The sequence below is a fragment of the Archocentrus centrarchus genome, chromosome 5, assembly GCF_007364275.1.
Source record: "Archocentrus centrarchus isolate MPI-CPG fArcCen1 chromosome 5, fArcCen1, whole genome shotgun sequence".
Taxonomy (NCBI): Eukaryota; Metazoa; Chordata; class Actinopteri; order Cichliformes; family Cichlidae; genus Archocentrus; species Archocentrus centrarchus.
The window spans coordinates 6,059,600-6,080,796 of NC_044350.1; the positions used below are offsets into that span (position 1 = coordinate 6,059,600).

Sequence of the window (21,197 nt, forward strand, 5' to 3'; positions counted from 1 at the left end):
CTGTCATTTTAGTGTGGGAGGTTTCATGGCTAAATTGGACCAGCCTGGTGGCCAATCTTCATTAATTGTACATTGCACCAGTAAGAGCAGAGTGTGAAGTTCCAATTAGCAGGCTAAGAGCACAGTTTTGCTCAAAATATTGCAATGCACACAACATTATGGGTGACATACCAGAGTTCAAAAGAGGACAAATTGTTGGTGCACATCTTGCTGGCGCATCTGTGACCAAGACAGCAAGTCTTTGTGATGTATCAAGAGCCACGGTATCCAGGGTAATGTCAGCATACCACCAAGAAGGACGAACCACATCCAACAGGATTAACTGTGGACGCAAGAAGAAGCTGTCTGAAAGGGATGTTCGGGTGCTAACCCAGATTGTATCCAAAAAACATAAAACCACGGCTGCCCAAATCACGGCAGAATTAAATGTGCACCTCAACTCTCCTGTTTCCACCAAAACTGTCCGTCGGGAGCTCCACATGGTCAATATACACAGCCGGGCTGCTATAGCCAAACCTTTGGTCACTCGTGCCAATGCCAAATGTCCGTTTCAATGGTGCAAGGAGCGCAAATCTTGGGCTGTGGACAATGTGAAACATGTATTGTTCTCTGATGAGTCCACCTTTACTGTTTTCTCCACATCCGGGAGAGTTACGGTGTGGAGAAGCCCCAAAGAAGCGTACCACCCAGACTGTTGCATGCCCAGAATGAAGCATGGGGGTGGATCAGTGATGTTTGGGGTGCCATATCATGGCATTCCCTTGGCCCAATACTTGTGCTAGATGGGCACGTCACTGCCAAGGACTACCGAACCATTCTGGAGGACCATGTGCATCCAATGGTTCAAACATTGTATCCTGAAGGCGGTGCCGTGTATCAGGATGACAATGTCAACTGTTGCTTGAGTCTGCTCTCTGGGTCTGCTTTTAGCCACATTATGACAAATGTGGTTTTTTTTTCTTTTCATTAAAACTTCCACTTGTGACTCCCTTGTTCTGCTGAACCTAGCAATAAATATTTTTAGGTATACTGAAAAATCTGGCCTAATTAAAAAATATAAAACATGGAAATTATATGATTTCAGGATGACAATGCACCAATACACACAGCAAGACTGGTGAAAGATTGGTTTGATGAACATGAAAGTGAAATTGAACATCTCCCATGGCCCGCACAGTCACTTTGGGGTGTTTTGGAGGAGCGAGTCAGGAAACGTTTTCCTCCACCAGCATCACGTTGTGACCTGGCCACTATCCTGCAAGAAGAATGGCTTAAAATCCCTCTGACCACTGTGCAGGACTTGTATATGTCATTCCCAAGACGAACTGACGCTGTATTGGCCGCAAAAGGAGGCCCTACACCATACTAATAAATTATTGTGGTCTAATACCAGGTGTTTCAGTTTCATTGTCCAACCCCTGTAGTTTGTAGTTTAGAAGACCACACTGAGTGTACTCCTGCCAGGTAAGAATGGGAAACTGAGGCTACAGTTCGTATGGGCTCACCAAAACTGGACAGCAGAAGACTGGAAAAACATTGCCTGGTCTAATGAATCTGTTTTTGCTGCAACATTTGAATGACAGGGTTAGAATTTGGCCCAAACAATATGACCACATGGATCCATCCTGCTGTGCATCAGTGGATCAGGATGCGGATGGTAGTGTGGGTATTTTTTTCTGGTGCACTTTTGATTTAGTATTTATTAGGCAGTTTTGAACAAAAAAGGGAGTCCAACCTTGTAGCAAGGCATACCTAATAAAGCAGCACTGTTTTTATTTTAGTTTACAGTGCCCTGAGAGGCCAAAAGCACAAGAAGATGAGGTACATTAAACATGCAGCCAAAATTCAACAGTGTTTGGAGCCACATCAAATCTTGGATGCAAGAGAAAGACTGCCAACACACAGTCAAAGACCTTTCCAGAGTTACTGAGAAAGGTAGACAATAGCTGTGGATGAAGAAAAAGGGCTCCCACTTCATTTCCAAGCGAATGAAAGCACGTAGAGGTAAGCTTGCTGAATCTCTTGAAGGTATTGAGTTCATAATAGCAAAACCCTAAGGAAAGAAAGAGATTTGCTCAATTGATAAGGTGCTAAAAATCAGCTGGCTATCCCACAGAATAGGCTGCATATCTCAGAAGCCTAATTGAGGGACCCTAACAGCTAGACCCACTTGAAGGCTTCAGCCATCCACTTCTTTGGCAGACTGTAAGTTGTCTACAATGCTATACCACAGATAAAACCAGGTAGGTTACATCTACATTCAGCATATTCTTCTCAACATTACATACATGTCGTCCTGCAGCGTCTATGCAATGTGTACAATTAGCAATAACAGCTAGTTCCGTAAAAAAGCTCATTTCAAGTATATGCATTATAGATTAATAGATTAATTAACAAAAGTGACAGCTTTTCGGGGACTTCAGCTGGCATTTATTTTTTTAATTAATCACATATATTGCTTAAAACAGTAACCTGGGGACAGCACAAAGATGTAATCACAACATAAACACAGCATTGGTATGTTATCATCTTATAATGTTGAACACATTTGCAAACAGTTGCCCGTTAGCACTCTGTCTCTGTCTCTGGTTTGGTCTCACCCAAAAAGCCCAGGGGAAGCATGTGGCTTTGTGTAATCTTATATCATGGTTGCCAGCTAATGGTTAACTGCTTGTTTGCTTTTTCCTGCTGGACAGGAAGTGCACAGTGGGTTTATCCCTGTATTTTTGGCTGAAAATGCCACTTGGAAAAGCAGTGATAGAACAAATGAATGAGCAAAACAGTTAACTTGCAAAAAAAAATGCTGATCGATGCCAAAACCTCCAAAGCGCTGACATGGTTGGGTGCTTCTTCTTCGTCCTCTTCTTTTTTGTATTGTAACTACATTCCACAGTAATTCAATACCTTTTATATAGTGATTAATGCAGCTTTAAACTGATGACCCAATGGTGCTCATACGCCTGGCGCAGATGTAAATAGGAAAAAAAAAGAGCCTTTGTTATTAGTCTATGTGTTTATAACAAGCATATGATTGAATTTTTTTCCTGCAAACACTTTAAAAAGAGCTGTGGGAAATAAAACTCCACTAAAAGCACAATGATTTCGGATGGTTGCATCATGAAAACAATGAAACAGAAAGTAGGTGGCATCATATTTATAAACCAAAAGCCACTAAAGAACCTGGATGTGTGGTCCTGTATACACACACACACACACACACACACACACACACACACACGTACACACACACACACACACACACACACACACACACTAGTTTGTAGCTGCTGTGTTTTTCAGTCTAGTGTATTAGAATGAAATCCTTAAAAAAAATAGTGCTACATAGTAATATGGGGACACGTGATACATAGTCCTCATAAAAACACTTCTGGGTGAGTTCAGCGACCATCAGCGACACATATCACTTCTGTTTTTCTTTCTGTTAATCAGGAGACCGCATTTACTCCCTCTCTTTTCAAATCCACGCATGAATGTACTATAAAAGTTTTTTTTTGCGCGCTAAATTTCAGGTATCAGGTTGTTTGGTTACTAATGATAAATTCGTTTACAGAATCTTTGCTCCTGAGTGATTTTTTTCTCCATTAAAACCCTGTGGATCCGACATTTTTTTTTTAATCTTTTAATTTCTGTGCTTATTTTATCTTCATCGCAACGATAAATACATAAATGTGCGTTAATGGCAGGTGCCCATAGGCTGGTGGCGCATTACTGTGCAGCGTTGGGTGTTTTCACGCGTCACCAGTGGGCGCTTCTTCCTGCGCACAAAGAGAGCAGGACCCGTGTATGCGCACAATGTGAGTCTCTGCTCAGAGGCAGCGCAGTCCTCTCTGCTTCTTGGCAGCATCTTGTGGAAGTGTAATTCGAGGAGGTCGCGGAGCACTCCCAGTGCAGCGCGTATCGTCCTCAGCCAGCAGATTTACTTGTGATTGTGGAATTTACCGAGGCAGAGCTTAATATTAGTCCCGTCAAGGCGAGCAGAATTAAGTGCAGAGCGCAAACACTGCTGGAGCAGAGGGCATCCTTTCTTGTTTTTTTTTTTTTTTTTTTGAGGACAGGAGTTACTGTGAAAAAAAAGAAAAGAAAAGAAATAATGTGCGTGAAACAACGCGTCTAACGGATAGTGGAATTACAATCAAAGCAGTTTAATGAAGAGGAAAAAATCTGCATCCTAGGACAAGTAAGTGATCCTTGGAGAGCATCACTGCATGCGTGCGTGCTGTCGCCCTAATTTTTGTGCATGCCTCTAAAGAACTGAAAAGCTGCTAAGTTTGTTTTTGTTTGGGATTTTTTCTGTTGTTTTTTGCAACAAAAAAAAAAATAGTAACAAACGTAACTTGAAATGACAGAGCATAATCGGGCAGCCTAAAACGCCTCTTTCCTCCGGCGGAGATGTCTTTATCTGAATTTGTGAAAAGGGCACAGATACCGAGTGTGCATGCTGATAGTAGTCACACGTGCACGATGCTGATGATTGCGTTTCTAGATGAGCCTCAAATGGTTTGGATGGTCCTACTGGGATTTTTACCGTTGGGGCTCATTTCCCTCATCTTAGACAAAGTCCATATGGTGCCGCTCTGCTCAGTCACACTGAAAAACAGCATCAGGACTGTCCGCCTGGAGAAAAGCCTCTTTCGAACTTGTTTAAGGCAATGATATCCATCTCCGCAGATGGGGAAAAACGAGCCTTGATTCATGTGAATTATTTAAAATAGCTGGGATTTTTGGTGAGGTTGAGCTGTACCTCTATATCCTCTTTGATTGATAATATTTTTGATTATGTTGTCTTTTTTTTTCTGCAAAATTTTGCATACTCATGATAGTTGTGCCACACAGGGGGATGGTCATTAGAGAAATTATCTTTAATAGCTCAGCTCCAGTCTCTTTTTTTCGTTTTTCTTTTTTTTTTTCATGCACATCCAAATATTTGCCCATCGGTGGTCTGCACACAAGTATTCCCTTTCTTCCCACCCAGACTGCAATCGGATAGAACAGTGAAAAGAAAACGCAGCCGGCTGCATCTTCAAAGTATCCTACTATTCAGCAGGGATTGTAATCGTTCTCCCCTCTGTTCATGTTTATTTATGGCTCTTTTTCACGTACTTTGAGAATAACAAGCAGAAGGCAATTGAGAGGTGAAACGTGTCTTTGAAGGCATGTAGTGAATTGTCCTATAACACATAGTAGGATAGGAGCGCAAAGATGAGCTTGTACCGTAGCACCATTTGCTTTCAAAAGCCCTTTTGATTGAACCAGAGTGGCAATTACATTCTACAGCCAGTTCCTTTTCCTCTGGAAAGGCTGTAAAATTAGTTGAATAGCATGAGGAAAAAAAATGTAACGAGTCTTCCTGAGTGTCTCCTGCTCCTCATCCTTGACCTCCAGTCATGTGTTTTTTTTTTTGTTTTTTTTTTGCTGCTGTATGTAGGATGAGGGTCTGGGGATGTGCCTGGCTGATGAAGGGGTTGAGAAATGGATCGCCGCTCCCCTCTTTTTTAAGTGCACTTACTCCCCTGCCCCTGTGTTAGGCAGCAGCTGAGGGATGCAGCTGTGTTTAATATTGGAGGAAGTCATCGGGGGGAGTCCTGCTGTCATCCAGGGGTTTCATGATTTTTTTCGCTTGGAAATACACAGCTGCCCAGATGTGTGTTTCTACATTTGTAAACAGATATGTAAACAAACCAAAAAATAAATAAATAATGTCAGGGGAGGTCATAACCGAATGTGAAATTACAGGGTTTTTTTTTTTATTTTTTTATTTGTGTGTGAAAAAGTCCACATTGAATGTGAAGTGCTTTCATGCCTCTGCTCTTCATTTTAAGTGATCTTTCACAAGCAGAACTCCTGCTCTTTGCTGTCCTCCAGCAATTCAACCCTGACCTTAGCCACAGTTCTAACCACTGCGTTTTATTCATATGCTCACAGTGTGACATGTCAATCACACGTGTAAAGCTGCTACTTTTTCCTTTTAGCCCGCAAGGCTGTGCTTGAAATGAATTGGAGAAAGCATCTGATGGGTGGTGGGGGGTGCATGCAACTTTCATGAATGTTAATGCAGCTTTTGAGGCTGGGTTTGGATGGGGGGCAATTACACAAAATGCCTTTTTATTTGAAACCTTAATGCATAATTTGCCATGGGAAGCATTGCTCACTCACTCAAGAACCTAATGCAGAGTTATGGCGCAATCAATACCAAACAATTACCCCTTCTTTGCTTCTCTTTTTCATTTCATTTCAAGTATTTCACTGTAGGCTGTGAAGTTGTGAAATACAGATATTAAGCTTGGCTTTTATTTCTACATGATCTCATTTTTTTTTCTTTTTTTTTTTTTTTAATTATTATTCAAAAAAAAAAAAAAAAAAGCCACCCTCATGGAATAGGCCTGCGCAGGTCTTTAGTCAGTCAGAGTAAATTCAGAGTTGACTGTGAATTCTTCATTTACTGGCAAAGGAGCCAAGCAGCTGTGGATTTAGATTGAGTTTGCCCCTGGTGGCACATCCTTGTTTCCCAGGTTCTTCTTCTGCTGAGTGATTTAATGGAGACGGCAACAGACAGCCATAAAGACAAAAACTACAATGAATGCATCATATAATGTAGTGAATCTGTCCTCATTGTGCTGTTGCTGTTACATTTCGACAGATATATATGTTTTTTTGCCTTTTATTCTTTTTGCATGTTGTGATACATGTGCATCTCTCAGCTGTGTGTTGTGCGTGTAATGCATATGATCTAAATGCAGACCTTGAGCTTGCACACCCCTGTGATAGAAACTCTCCTTTCTTCCCTCCCTTATTAGATTCTTTTGCAATTATGCTGCCCTCGGGGGGAAATGGATGCCTTTAACCACCTCTCCTATCAATTATGCGCCAAACAACAGCCCCACTAACCAAGAAGTCATCTCATTTACTCTGGAATGCGTTTAGCCAATGACTTCCATTAGGTTTAGCTTCTGTGGAGGTGAAAGTGTGATGCCTCATTACATTTGGCAGAGCAATCGTTTGCCCATCATTTCAGCTGAGAAAGCTGAAGGAAGAAAATGCCACCTCACCGCCACAAAAGCAAAGAAGTCATTTTTAGTTTGCTTGGCATCCTCGGTGCTGTGTTCTTTTTCTCCTGGATTTGCTAAAGCTTTAGATGATATTCAGCTCTGCTAGGAATGACACAGGTGTAGCTTTTTGAAGGTCAAAAGAGTTAAAATCCCCTTTTATATAAGAGAACTGTTGCCTAGTATTATGCCATTTTAATCTAGTAGCACTCAAAGGATCGGAGCATCGTCAGACACTTAAGCTCTTCACAGAGAGCCACTGAAAATGAAATTCTACAAGACTGGGTCTTGTACTTCATACTGAAAAAAAAACAGGCATGGGTTGACCGTTTCATAAAAAATAAGATTAAATAAAATAAAATAAAAGTTTCAGAATCAAATTTACAAAATACTCCAAAATGAAAATGTTGTTACAGGTTTCTAAGGATTCAGAATAAAGCCACTCAAGGACAACCATCCCTTCCTTCAGCAGACACTTTGCCATGCACTGATCTTACGCTGGAACCTCTTTATGGGGAGATTTTTCCTCTCAGGATCTTGAAGTTTGGGGGCTGACTGGCTGGGATGACAAGATGGGTTCCTCCAGAAAGCAGATGGCTGTTAATACTACACTCAAACTGAAAAATGCAGCACACACTTTTTCTTTTTTTTCTTTTTTGCTCCAGTAGAATCTCAAAGCATGTAATCCAATGTGATGGGTTTTTAGAGTGGCAAAACGCCCCCTAAATTTTGAAAGACACCAGGAAATCCACTCTGAATCTGGCTGTGCTTGCAATTACAGCAGACCGCGAACAATTACTGGCACCGGGACAGTCGAGCTAAGCCAGAGCCGGCCATTAAGTTATGATCAAGAAAATGGCATTATTTTCCCCTGTCTGTAGAGTCTACTGTGCATCACGCTCCTCTGTAGGATTATGCTGCCATGCCTTTCACATCAGACCACAGTCACAAGCCTAGAGTTGATAAATCAAGTGAGTGGTTAGTATTTAGGTCTGTTTCAAAAATTCCAAAGATAGCCTGGGGTTAATCCACACAACAGGGTTGTGCTATAAGGAAGAGGGGTTGGGTTGAATTCTTAATCCGGAGAGGCATATCAGTTTCCTCTCACTGTGATGTAGGTCAGAGCTTGAGCAAAGCCCCTCCTGTGCCACTGATACTACAATTACAGCTATTCCATTACACCACCATATATGAAAAGTTTTAATGGCCCTTAACATCATCGATTACTAGATAGGGCAGTAAATCACTACAGCTCCTCATCTGATGCTATTAAGCAAAGAAGGTTTATTATGTGGGTAAATGTTCCACCACAATAGGAGTTTTTATCATAGTAGATATTGTGATATGAAGACCAGAATGTGTACTCTTGGCTAATTAAGAGAGTTAAATGTGAATCTAACTAAAAGTCCATAAAGCAGTCCCACTGAGTGAGTTACCAACAGTGACCTAATGCATCCAGAGATATTAAAAGGGAAAATAAGCAATAAAAGGGCCAGATATACTGTTTGTGCCAGTGAAAGCCCTCTTCTGGCATTAAAACAAACAGCCATGGAGAGTTAAAAGGGAGAATTAAATAGAAAAAACATGAGCATAGTCATTTAAGTTTTTTTCTGTCCTTATTTTCTGTGCATTTGTTGGAGTTTCAACTTGTCAGTTTATTGCTAATTGCTGCATTATTTAACACTGAAGAAAAAAAATAACGCCTCACCCCATTTTGCACTTGACATATCTGCAATAGTTACTGCTCCACTGAAAACAGAGCTGGATGCCAGAAGAGGCGTTATCAGAACATATCGATCCCAATAAGACATGTTATTATTAATTTGCCGGAGTAAATCAAAGATGACCTGCAAGCTCCAACTAGAAGAAGTTATGAGGTGCCCACTGCATCAAAACTTCTTTTCAAAAGCTCAGGCGGTGAAGTCTTACTCTCTCCTCAGTGTTTAGGTTTCATGTCATCTCACAAACTACAAAAACTCATGAAGTGCATGAAATCCTCAGCTTAATGACTTTCAGACTTTTTTCCCCACCTTTCAGGACCATGGACAGAGCACATTGTTTCTCCCAGATTGATGATGTTAATTTTGGGGGGGAAAAGAACAAAATAAACCCCCAAAACTGACAATCAGGCAAACAAAAAACAAACAATAGCTTATCTACAATATTAGTAGAATTAACAGAGACTGCCATCAGAGTTTAGTGATTTCCTATCAGTTTCACTTCTTCTTGTACATCTCCTTAGGTCATGCCATCTTGTTTTTATTTTCACAGTGGAATAAACCTTTCCCCCGTCTTCCTTTCACTTGCCCAGAATGCCATTTTCATTCCCTTCTGCAAGCGTGTTGGACAATGGAGAGTGAAGTGTTTTAGTGAAATTGCTTCATTTCTTCATTAACACCTCCAGCTCTCCTCCCACTGCCTTCCCTCGGTCTTCACTGTCTGCTATTTTCTGGGAAACGTGTAAAACAAAACACAAACCCTATATTATGTTTTCAGATTACAAGTAACAAACTGCATCTGTGTTGTTACTAGTTAACTCACACCCACCTCTGCTATTCTCGTTTGCTCTAGATTGCATTATTGTAAAGAACTTTCTGCATATGTATTCATAAATTTGTGCATTGTCACCTGCAGAGTTTTCCGCTCCCGTGGGTGGTTTTTTTTTTTTTTTTCAACTGCGGCCTCACGCTAATTTGTCCTGCTTAGTAAATCTGCTTCCACAAAGTTGGCGGTCTCAGAAGAGGACAGTTTTAAAAAGAATGGTCACAACTGGTGCATGAGAGGCTGAGATATTTTAGTCTGTTGTATGGCTCACCCTCGATAAGGATCCTACATTCCCCCATAATGGAGAAAAATGCACATTTTCAATAGCAAACATGCACAGGGCTCTTTCTTTTCTTTTCTTTTCTTTTCTTTTCTTTTCTTTTCTTTTCTTTTCTTTTCTTTTCTTTTCTTTTCTTTTCTTTTCTTGTAAATAATTTATTTTTACCTGTTACCACTAGGACTGTCCTAAATTCCTTTGGGGTGGGGCTTCACAGTTTATTTTAGTAGGTATTAAAAGCACTGACTACAGGCTACTACTACAGATCACTGGATGTGAGATAACTGTAATGTTAACAACATCAGCATAAACATAAGTTCAAAAAATAGCTCACCTGTGATTTCTAGAGCCCGACCGATACAGGATTATTAAGACCAATATTGATACAGAAATTTGGTGATTTTAAATGAAAAATCTAATATTTTTTTCTTTTGGACAAACAGAACATAAACAGATTTCCTCAACATTTATTATGTGTAGTTATTTATGAGACCTTTCTAAGATAATATGCAACATTAATTGTTTACATTCTGCCTGATTCTGCTGGGATCAGCTGGTTGCTGTGTTTGTGGCAAACTCGCCCGTTTCCAACAGGAATCCCCTCTGGTGGACAAACTATGCAACATCATTGCTCATAACATGAGTGAATGCTGTTTCTCCCGTCTCATCCTTAATTTTTAAATTTTCATTTACTGGCTGTTATAAATTCTGGACACTGATAAACAATAGCTATGATCAGCTCAATATATTGGTCGGGCTCTAGGGATTTCTACATCATTTAGAAGTAAAATTATCGCTCTGAGAATAAGGTCGAAGCAACAGAATGCAGAGCTTATATGCAGAGCTGTGACTAAGCGCTCACTCACTGTAGAGAGGTTTGCCTTATTGAGTTTAACTGTCCATAGATTTTTTTTTTCTTTTTGAAAAAAAGTCACTTAAACATGACCATGACAAGTAGAGTTGCAAAGCAGGCAATTAAAAGGTGAACTGAAGTGTGAATATTAATAATGTGAGTTAGAGAGATATCAGGCTGTGATGGTTTCTATATTCACATAAGAAAAGGAGTTATACAATACAAATACAAATCCTGAAAGTAAAAACCCAAGAAATGAACGCGTTTTACTAACAAATTAAGTCTAACTAGCAGTTATTATTTGTTATTACATAGTAACTCTACAGATCACAAGATTTTTTTTTTTTAATGTTGAAACAGAAAATGTTGGTTTAACAAGTAGCTAGCATCTAGTTGGGAGTAAGTACTATAATTCATTTGAAAGAATTTGAGGCAAGCCTGCAGGATGAAACATTCCTGTCCTTTAATGTCAGTCTTGTGCTTTCACTGTTTCAGCATGTGGTACTCATGTACTAAGAAAATTTGATTTATGTATCCAGAAATGAAAACAGCCGCTTTGCTTACATTCAGTCGGCCACCAAAGTCTTTGTTAAAGTATGAAGTGGCATTTTGTGGAGTGCTGGTACACAGTCTGCCAGCTCCTATTAATAGTCAAATTGGGAGAGAGAAGTATCTTTTGAGGTCAATCATTTCCTTCCTCACTTCTCTTTAAAGCAGCAGAATTGAGCTTGTTAGGCGGGATGAGAAACACACACACTAAAAGAAAACATACCCATTTAGCAGCTGTTTCTCTTCTTCAGCGCCACCTGAGAAAAAAAAAGAAATCACACAGCTGGGTTGTATCCTCAGGTTTTTGTCTGCTGCTGTTTTTCCTCACTTCCGCAACATTCACTTTACAGTAACTCAAAAATAATAGGAACCAATTATGGAAGTTAGCGGTGCTGTAATCATGTTTTTTTGGGGGGTTTTTTTTGCTGTTGAATGCTTGTCATATTTGGATCAAAATGTCATATTTTAATCACATCCATAATTACTTTCCCTTCAGATTAAAATTCTTATATTCAAGCGAGAGCGTTCCATTCACAAGCAATTGGATGAGAGTCTTCTTAGCCCTCGGCAACTAAAGATGATGCTACCATGGAAACAAATTGTTCTGCTATCAATCACTGGATGCCTTGCAGGTAAGGTATTTTACACGTATTGTATTTGAGTCTCGCTGCACATGTTGTTGTGGTTTATGTCGATACAAAATCTCTCCTGAAAAAGTGTAATTTCTAATGTAGAGTCATTAAAGCCCATTGTTCTTATTTTCTTTTTTGTGCTTCTCTACATTCTCACAGCAAATTTTTTTTTAAATAAAAAATGCATATACTTTCATCTCACTAAGAGGAAACGACTGAACATTTGTAGGTAGCCTCAGAAAATCTTCTGACCAAAAGAGGTTACGCTGATTAAGCTGCAGTCATTATATGTACAGTGTTCCAGCATGATGTCCTTCACTGCTCCCCAGAGTGGTGTCCCTGCTGCACGTTTTCACTGCCCCGTCAGGGACAACTGGGAGTCCAATCCTATTCCTGTTTATGGCCTGTCCCGATCATTATCAGGATCCATGCAGTGAATCCAGACTCACATTTTTGCACAATCTACTTGCCACCGCGCCTCATTCTGCCCTTGTGCAGCCACCTGGGATTCTAACAGCAGAAGCACAGAGACTCAGAATGTCAACCCTTGTTCAAATGACATTGTAAATCCCAATGAATGTTATTCAAATTGGCTCATGGGTAATTCACAGCCTTGCACCCAAAGGAGCAAAATCCAAGCAGCCTCACCTTGCTAGCGGACAAGTGTTTTTAACAGGGCCTGTAGGTGCTATTTCTTATTCAGTGTTGTCATCAGACACTGGGAGCACCTCAGCAATCGCTGCAGCCGATAACAATCATTAACAACATGTGAAGTGACGTGTTGTCTTGGCTCTCCAGTCTGGGACAATGCAGCAGCCACACAGAATAACCTCACACCTGAGTTGTTACCCTGTGGGATGAATGAATTTGCTCTTGCATGCGGTTTGATCATTTGTTGACAGATCATTCAACGACGGTTGTTTTGAAATGTGATAGTTTTCAACCAGGATTTCACCTTCAGATTACAGTACCAGTCAGAAGTTTGGACACACTCACCCATTCGTGTGAATGAGTAGTTTACCTCCTGCTTCTCTATATTCCCAAAGCACTGCCGGGGGCAGCCATGATTCACTGTCCTGCTTCGTTTCTCAACCTGTTTTGATTCCTTGAGACATTTTCACCGATTAAAACCACATGTAGAACTGCTAGCCACATGCCGCAATCTGTTACCAGTAGGATATTAATTAGGCCTACACTGGCCGTCTGTTGACTCTGCTTTAACACCAGATTGTGTTCAACGTCCTTTCCTTTTTGGCTGCTGGCAGATGAGCGCATCCTTATGGCCTCAATTAACATGCATGTGTAGCATGACATAGCTGTTCCGAAAATATAACGCTGCGCTTTATTTATCAACCCTGTCATTTCCAAGCAGTCGTTAATTACTGAGGGAATATATAAAAACAGGCTCTGCATTAACGCTTGTTGACTTTGGTGCTTAACTTAAGTCCTTGCACTGTATTCATCTATTTTTAGGATATTGTTGTTGGCAAGTAATTAGTTTAATTTGTATCAGTCAGGAAGCTTTGATTAAAAACTCTCAAGCATCTTAGCCAGCTAAATATCGCAATCAAAGTAGTATGTGACATATTTACTCGCAGAGTCATATCTAACTACAGTATGATGATTTGTGACAGAGATAAAAATGGCAGAATGAAGCCTGGCCTTATAGAAAATGGCCTAATATGTAGAACTTGAGTAAATACGCATAAGTGCCGCGGTCATTGCTCTTTTCCTCATTATTCCAAGTGTCACGTTCATCTGAAAAATGCAGTAGCACACCGAGAAACAGATAACAAATATGTCAGCATTAGCTGTTAATGCCTAACAAGGGTAAGTAGGATTTACTCTCCTTGCAGCAAGATAAGCAAATAATGTACACAACACATCACGAGGCGTGTCCTGATGCATTCTTCTTTGCAAAGCGCGGCACTGCTCAGAGAATGGGAAGCAATATACTGTATATAGTATATTGAAAAAGTAATATACACTGAGTGTCAGAAGGTTCCTGTATTTCTGTAAGATTAACTATTTGCCCTCACAGAGATTGTGCTTCTTCCAGTATTTTCTCTTAAGGTCAAAGAGACAAATTTTCTAGCTTGTACAACTATAGACTTTCTCCCCTTTCTCCAGCCTGTACAGAGGATGTCATATTTCAAGGGCCAAGATGGAGGACGGAGCCAAGTGACCTCATTTTACCAATCAACTCCCCAGACCACCAGGCTACCATTACGTGTGAGGCAGAGGGGAGCCCTCCTCCGCAGTACAGGTAAATTACCACATCAAAGTTCCATTCCCCACAAGCCTCACCCGTCTACCTGCTCTGTGCTCCATGTCCGCATCACGTGCTGAAAATCTAATCCTGCTTAATTGCTTGTGAACCTTCATTGCCGCTTCCATGGAAATCAAAGAGGGTCCCGATAGTGCTGAATGCTATTGATTTGTTAAAGAACAACGTTTTCTGGACATAAATGCTCGGGAGAGATAACGCACTATCCAACAAGAAGACAAGCTTCAAAGAGCAACTGCTTAATTGAGCGCCTGTTTCTAATTTAAAAAATAAAAAAGCATATCTGTTTTTGGCCTGAGCTATGCTGTGGCGCTCGAGTCGGGGAGCCGCCACGGCGGTTGATGAATATGCTAACACCTAAGATATGAGTGAGGTTAACTTTATTAATGATAAGACTTAAGTCACTGTGCGAAATGAAGCTGCTGATTTATAATATGGTGCACGGCTTAAGAAATCATTAGGAGAGAAAAGGAGATTTGAGCGACTCATTTGCACCGCAGATCCTTTGATATCTCTGTGGATATTCCCTGGCGGTGCAGGGGAGCCGGCCTGAAAATGGCAACGGGCTGTGTTTTTTGTGGTAGATTGTGTTTCAGAGCTTGGTCAGCACCATGTAGATGCACAGCAAGCAGAGGAGAGAGGCAATAACCTTGTGAGTGACATCCCGTTAACTGCTTACATTTCCTATAATGCGCCTGCACTGAAAACATGGTTCAGGCAGAGCAGGGGGGGGTATCACTGTGCCTGTTGTGCAACCTGAGCTATCTCAGGGATGAAGGCAAAACCATCACTCGCATTATCTCACCCGCAACTTAAAGCCTTTCTGACGTTCACTTGTGTTATTCCAGAGGTTTTCTTCTTTTGGGCTCTTTGCAGAGCTAATGCAGCAGCAGGAAATGGCATTGTTGTCAGGATGATCTGCAGTTTGTTCTCTAGCTGAGCAAGCAGAGGTATGATGTAACATTAGGCGAGCAGATACACACAGATTCTCACTACAAGAGTGTATCCTCATATTAAGGCTGCTCTAATCAATATTTTACGTGAACAATGGCTCAAATGACAGTGTGTAATGTGAAAGGGCTCACTTGTAGTGGCAGACCCCACAGCTGAGGTTTACCCTACCACCCATTACCAGAGTCAGTGAACGCAGCCTTTATATATATATATATATATATATATATATATATTAGGGGTGGGACTCGATTAAAAAAATTAATCGAATTAATTACAAGCTTTGTAATTAATTAATCGAAATTAATCGCATTTTAATCGCATTTCAATATTTGACATGAGAAATATTAATTTAAGTTTAGTTGATGAATAAATCAATATACATGAGCTTAAACTTCAAAATTTTGTTCATTTTCCTACCAGTCTACTACACAGACCAATGAAGGGTGGAAGTGCTCCTGTGATAAGCAAACTCCTGAAATTAAAGTTAAGCATCATAACTGGATAGTTTTATTCAACATTAATGTCTCACTTAATATAGTTGGAAATTAATCATTCTCTCAGCTGTATTCCTTGATGTTGAAATGTGTTATGCTTGTTTTAACAGCTTATTTTGAATTAAAGACTTAAAATTAAACCACAAAAAGGAGAAAAAGTTTGTTCTCCGTTTAACAGCTGCTTTTACATAGCTGTGCTTCACACTCACGGTTGCTAGGCGACATGAGCTACGCAGAGGTGACGGCAGCTGATATGAAGGCTAGCTGCTCACTTCCGGCCTTTGTGGTGTTCGTGGGCTGCGAAAGACGTGGGCCGGGTCCTTCGCAGGATGCGGCCCCTAATTTGGACATTGTGCGTCGATATAATCTGTATGCCGGGAACTCGCGCACTGAGAAACGTTCCACGGTGCAAAGTGCGATTAAAATGCGTTAAAAATTTTAACGCGTTAATTTCCCCGTAATTAATTAATCGAAATTAACGCGTTAAAGTCCCACCCCTAATATATATATATATATATATATATACACACGTACACACTTTGTGGTCATTTATTATGACAGTAATATTTCTGTGCTTCTGTCTGACTAATACAGGATGTTATGGGTAACATCAATAGTAAAATCAGTCAATATCGTTTATATGTATTTGTGTTTTAGTATATTGAAAATGGAAATTTATGGTGTCTTTGGTTAACTTTGAAGCAATGTATACACAGCAAATTAACAAACCACTCAGCAGTGGTGACAGTGGTGAGTGTATTGCAAACAATGTGATAACACAATGTTTTAATTACCCCAAGCGCCATTTTTGTTCTGGACGTTTTAAGCAAATACTGAAGAATATACACTCACTGGACATTTTTTTTTTTTTTGCATTTTTGGCCACAGCGGCTTTTTGTGACAGTGCAGCGAGACAGGAAATCGGGGAAAGATACAGGGGAAGACACGCGGGCAAAATCAGCAACGGGCCGGCTTCACCACTAAGCCACCCAGGTGGCCCATTTTACCTGTTTCTTAATGCAAACTTCTGGGATTTTTCCACATCACCATCTCTAGAGTTTACACAGAATGGTTGGAAAAAGAGAAATTTTGTAGTAAGTGGTGGTTCACTCTGCAAAAATGTCTTGTTGATTCCAGAGGTCAGAGGAGAATGGCCAGACTGCTTTGATCTGATAGGAAGGGAACATCAAATAACCACTTGTTGCAACCAAGGTATGCAGAAGAGCATCTCTGAACATACAGCACAGAACCTTGAAGCTGATGGGCTACAGCGGCAGAAGACCACAACGGGTACCCCTCCTGATAGCCTCAATTTCCAGCTGCAAACTGACGGTATCAGGAGTGGTAATTCACAATTCACATGGGATCACCAAACTTGGACAATAAATGATTGGAAAATCATTGCCTGGTCTGATGAGTCTCGATTTCTGCTGCGACATTTGGATGGAAGGGTCAGAACTTGATATCAAAAACATGAAGGCATGGATCCATCCTGCCTTGCATCAGCTGGTGGTGTAATGGTGTGGGGGATTTTTTCTTGGCACACTTGGGACTCCTTAGTACCAACTGAAAATTGTTTAAACACCACAGCCTACCTGGGTATAGCTACCCATCCCTTTTTGACCAAAATATGGCTGCTTCCAGCATAATAATGCATCATGTCACAAAGCTGAAATCATCTTAAGCATGTGCAGCTGACAGATCTGTAGCAATTGTGTGATGCTGTCATGTCAATATGGGAAAATGTTCCAGTACCTTGTTGAATCATGAAGAATTAAAGCAGTCCCGAAGGCAAAAAGGCATCCAACCCAGTACAAGGTACACCGGTATGTTTGTAATAGGCTAATATCAGTTGTTACTGGCACTTAAAAGACTTTGCCAGATGTATGAAAGATGAAAAGCTGCATTTTCAGGTTGTTGAAAAGGCTCCTTTTCCCCTTTCACTTTTCAACCAATTTCAAGGGACATTTGGTTTCTAAATGTCTTTTCAATGTTGGTGGGGGGGGGGGGGGGGGGGGGGGGGGGGTCACCTTTCATCTTTAAGCCAAATCTCAAAGTTGTCATTTTAGTTTTTGCTGGATGGGAAGTGACCTTATTTTCATGGCTGCATTAGGACTGTATGGGGTCCAAAGCGTGTCATTCTTCTTCTAAGTTTGGACAAAATCAGACTAACTGGACTAAAAGCAACCCAGTTTTCAGTGACCAAGGCTTAATAAAGCTATGACTGGCCGATCAATTTAACCCAGAAAACAATATCCATGGACAGTTGGTGCTTGGTGGGTAATATCATCCTACAATACTGAAGATATACACTGCCCACATGTTCTTGAGTTCGCCTAATAAAAGTCCTTTTTATTGCCCTTTGCTTTTATTATTTCTTTAATTTCAAATGCATTTCCTGCTTAACTTTGCCCCACCTCTCCAGTGAGCCTTGTGAGGCTTATCATTTTCTGTAGTACCTGTTGTTCACAAATTTCCCTCTGTTTCAAAGCACCTGGCTTCTGTTTGCGGTGCAAAAGCAACACAGATATCTCACATTGGCCAATTTCATCTAGGTCAGTAGCTCTCGGAGACACTGCCATCATATATTAATAAATAATGTGAAACCAGGTTTTAAAGGAAAAATTGATGTTTGAGTAAGCATACTCACCACTGTGGATTGACATTTTTGGTAATGCTTTTAAAGACACTAGATTTTTGCCCTTAATGTTACTTTGAAGAAGGAGTCATTTTTGAGCTTTATTTAGGTTGCATCAGTTTTTGTGACACTGATTGTCCTTGACTTGTTTCCCTTCGGGCAAGGAGAGGACTTTTTTTTTTTGTCCTGGTGATAAAATAGAAAGCATAAATTTCTTCGCAATGTATTTCACCAACATTGAAATTAGAAGCTCAAAATGTCCTGAATGTAGGCTGAAAGAAATGCCTTTAGGAAGTGGTCATGCTGTGACTTTCAGCAGACTGGGCATAAACTATATGCACAAGCCTACACTCTGCAAATGAATAGTATTTATATAATTAGATATGCCAAGCGAGAGGGTATTACATTCAGAGCACTTAATTTCCTCAGTTACTCCAGCTATTAAGAAATTCCATCCATTCGGTTTAATATCCATACAGAAAAATTGGGCCACACAATATTGAATTTGCCAGAAACGATGATGATGTTAACCCTCGTCAGCGAGCCTCGACTGTGCTTGTAGCAATGAGTTCAGCTTTTCAGCAACTCACGTGCCACTGGAAAACACATTAGGACATTTAGCACTTTTAAAATGATCAGCTATGACTCAGATATTACCTGGATTCATTTCATTTTCATTTTAATTGCACTGGAACGAGACCCGATGTACACAGTGTGGCCAAAGTCTATCATACTGTCCCAAGGTACACCAAAGTCTAAGCATCTCTACTGATATCAGTGCAACATAGCCTCTGTGTCATATGACATGCTCTTTTTTTTTGCTGTTGTTGACTGTTTTTTATGGTATTATCAGACGAGTCACCTTTGAGTGCCCCCTTGCAGCATGTAAACCTTGCGTGACACCTGCAGTTTTGCATGCAAGAATGAGAAGGATATACCTCACCTTCATCACTTTATCACACACTTTCACACAATCCAACAACTGTTCTTTCTGCTTCTCTTCAGCTTTAGCACCCTGTTAAAGTAGGCCAAGTTTCATATAGAAGGGACTTGCTTTGGCACCGTGTTAACATTAGCCAACTTCTCTTGACGCATGACACACTCAGGCTGAGGGCTATTGGTGACCCCGTAAGACAGGCGGCTTTCACCAGAGTGTCTACTGACACTTTTTTTTTAATCTTTGCTGGTGGTTAGTTGTGGTTTGCTTCAGAGAAGAAAGGGTTCCAATTTCCCCGTTATTAACCCCCTCACTGTTAGTCGGGGCCTTTGATGTGTCACATTCTTTTTATTCTCACCATCCAATAACTGAACTGTGCATTAATAAATAACAGTTTCTCCAGTTTTATATTGCAATAATAACATGTAGTTTTCACACAATCCCAAGTAACTTGCCTCAGTTTACACCTGTGTGGCGCAGCACACTATTTGGGAACCACTAGCACAGACCATATTCAAACAGGTATGTTTGAATATGCTGTATGCTGTAACAGATTACTATGCTACTGCATGCATAGCTGTCTAGCAGTAATGACAAAAGAACCTCAAGGATAGGGCTGGTTAAAAAATTTTTCTCACTGTCTGTAAATTCTGTGGAGACCAAAACAAGCAATCCATTTGTCCATCTCTGAATGGACTCTGATTTCCCTTTTTTATGCAGTTCTCAAACAAAGCTGGGCGTGTAAATGTTTTAGAAAAAAAAGAAAAAAAAAGGCTCTCAAATTTACTGTTATATTTTAAGAAGAGGCCCAGTAATTTCCTGAAACAGCTGGGCACCGGAAGGGTTGACTAAACAAGAGTAAACACCTCATTTGTTCAAGACTATTTTCAGCAGGGGATGAGTGCAGGTTTGGTGAGCTTGTGTGCGTTTATGGCAGCGGGATTGTGGATCGAGTCAAAGTAAACAGCAGCACTCATGTTCCCAGTCATAAAGGAACATGTCACTCAGTGCATCGATGTGGGTCGCTGATGCGTTTTTAATAGATGTTTGACAACAGAGGAGCTCCGTGCCACAGAGGAATAAGATCCATCTGTCTTCAGGTGGACACAAAATACTTGTAACACATGAACCTGACAGTAAGAAGAAAATGTTTAGTGTCACCTGCCTTACTCCTATAATTTGTGGTAAACCATTAGCAGCAGCACTCAGTGCTGGAGTGTCAGTCACGGAGAAAGTGCTTTTGAGCCTTTACACTGTAGTCAGTTTGCACGGATGCTCAACAGTCACACATGGAAAAATCCATCACAGAAAAGACCCAGCAGAGCAGAATGCAATGTGGACAGGCATTACGGAAAATGGAGGAAACCAATAAGTGAGGAAGGCAAGGATGACTAAATCTAAAAATAAATACTTCCTGACATATTTCCTCCTGTAATATACTGAAATGACAGATTGGTTGTATTTAACAGTCGTCTCGAGGTGGATTATTCTTCTAACGCACGACTGAATGAGCTGAAGAATCTGTTTGGTTGATTTAAATATACCTATACACATATGTGGCAGATATGATGAAATGAAAATGCCTTGTTGTCATTTGTGTTTATGCTCATAATCCTGGTGAGTTATTGTTGCTAGCTGGCTTCATACCGCCCGATTTTGTTTTCAGCACGCCGCTCCACCTTCACCTCGCCTACACGGTGAATATACGAACGGGAACCCTGACAGTTCTTCGGCTGACAAATAGTCCAGTGTAGCACCGGAGCACACTCCAGGGCTCAGAGCGCTGCTTTATGAATACACCTGTCACCGTGTTTACTATGAATCTGCCGTAACACAGGATCAAGGGCACAGTAGTGATTGGAAAAGGAGAATAAAAAAGTGCTCCGGCTGGCATCTGCTATCATGTAATGCGACTTCAGGCAGATGCATGGCTCTACCTTTGTTTACCAGTTGGAACTGGGTAACAGG

The 21,197-nt window shown here is 40.7% G+C and overlaps 1 protein-coding gene across 1 annotated transcript in view; it reads left to right on the plus strand.

Annotated features, from left to right (window-relative positions):
- The first annotated feature begins 4,074 nt into the window (after positions 1-4,074).
- cntn3b (contactin 3b) overlaps positions 4,075-21,197 on the plus strand; it is a 54,914-nt gene continuing 37,791 nt past the window's right edge. Inside the window, 3 exon segments of the mRNA XM_030729959.1 lie at positions 4,075-4,198; positions 11,784-11,919; positions 14,050-14,185. Coding sequence (XP_030585819.1) covers positions 11,865-11,919; positions 14,050-14,185 — 191 coding nt within the window. The 5' untranslated portion in view covers positions 4,075-4,198; positions 11,784-11,864.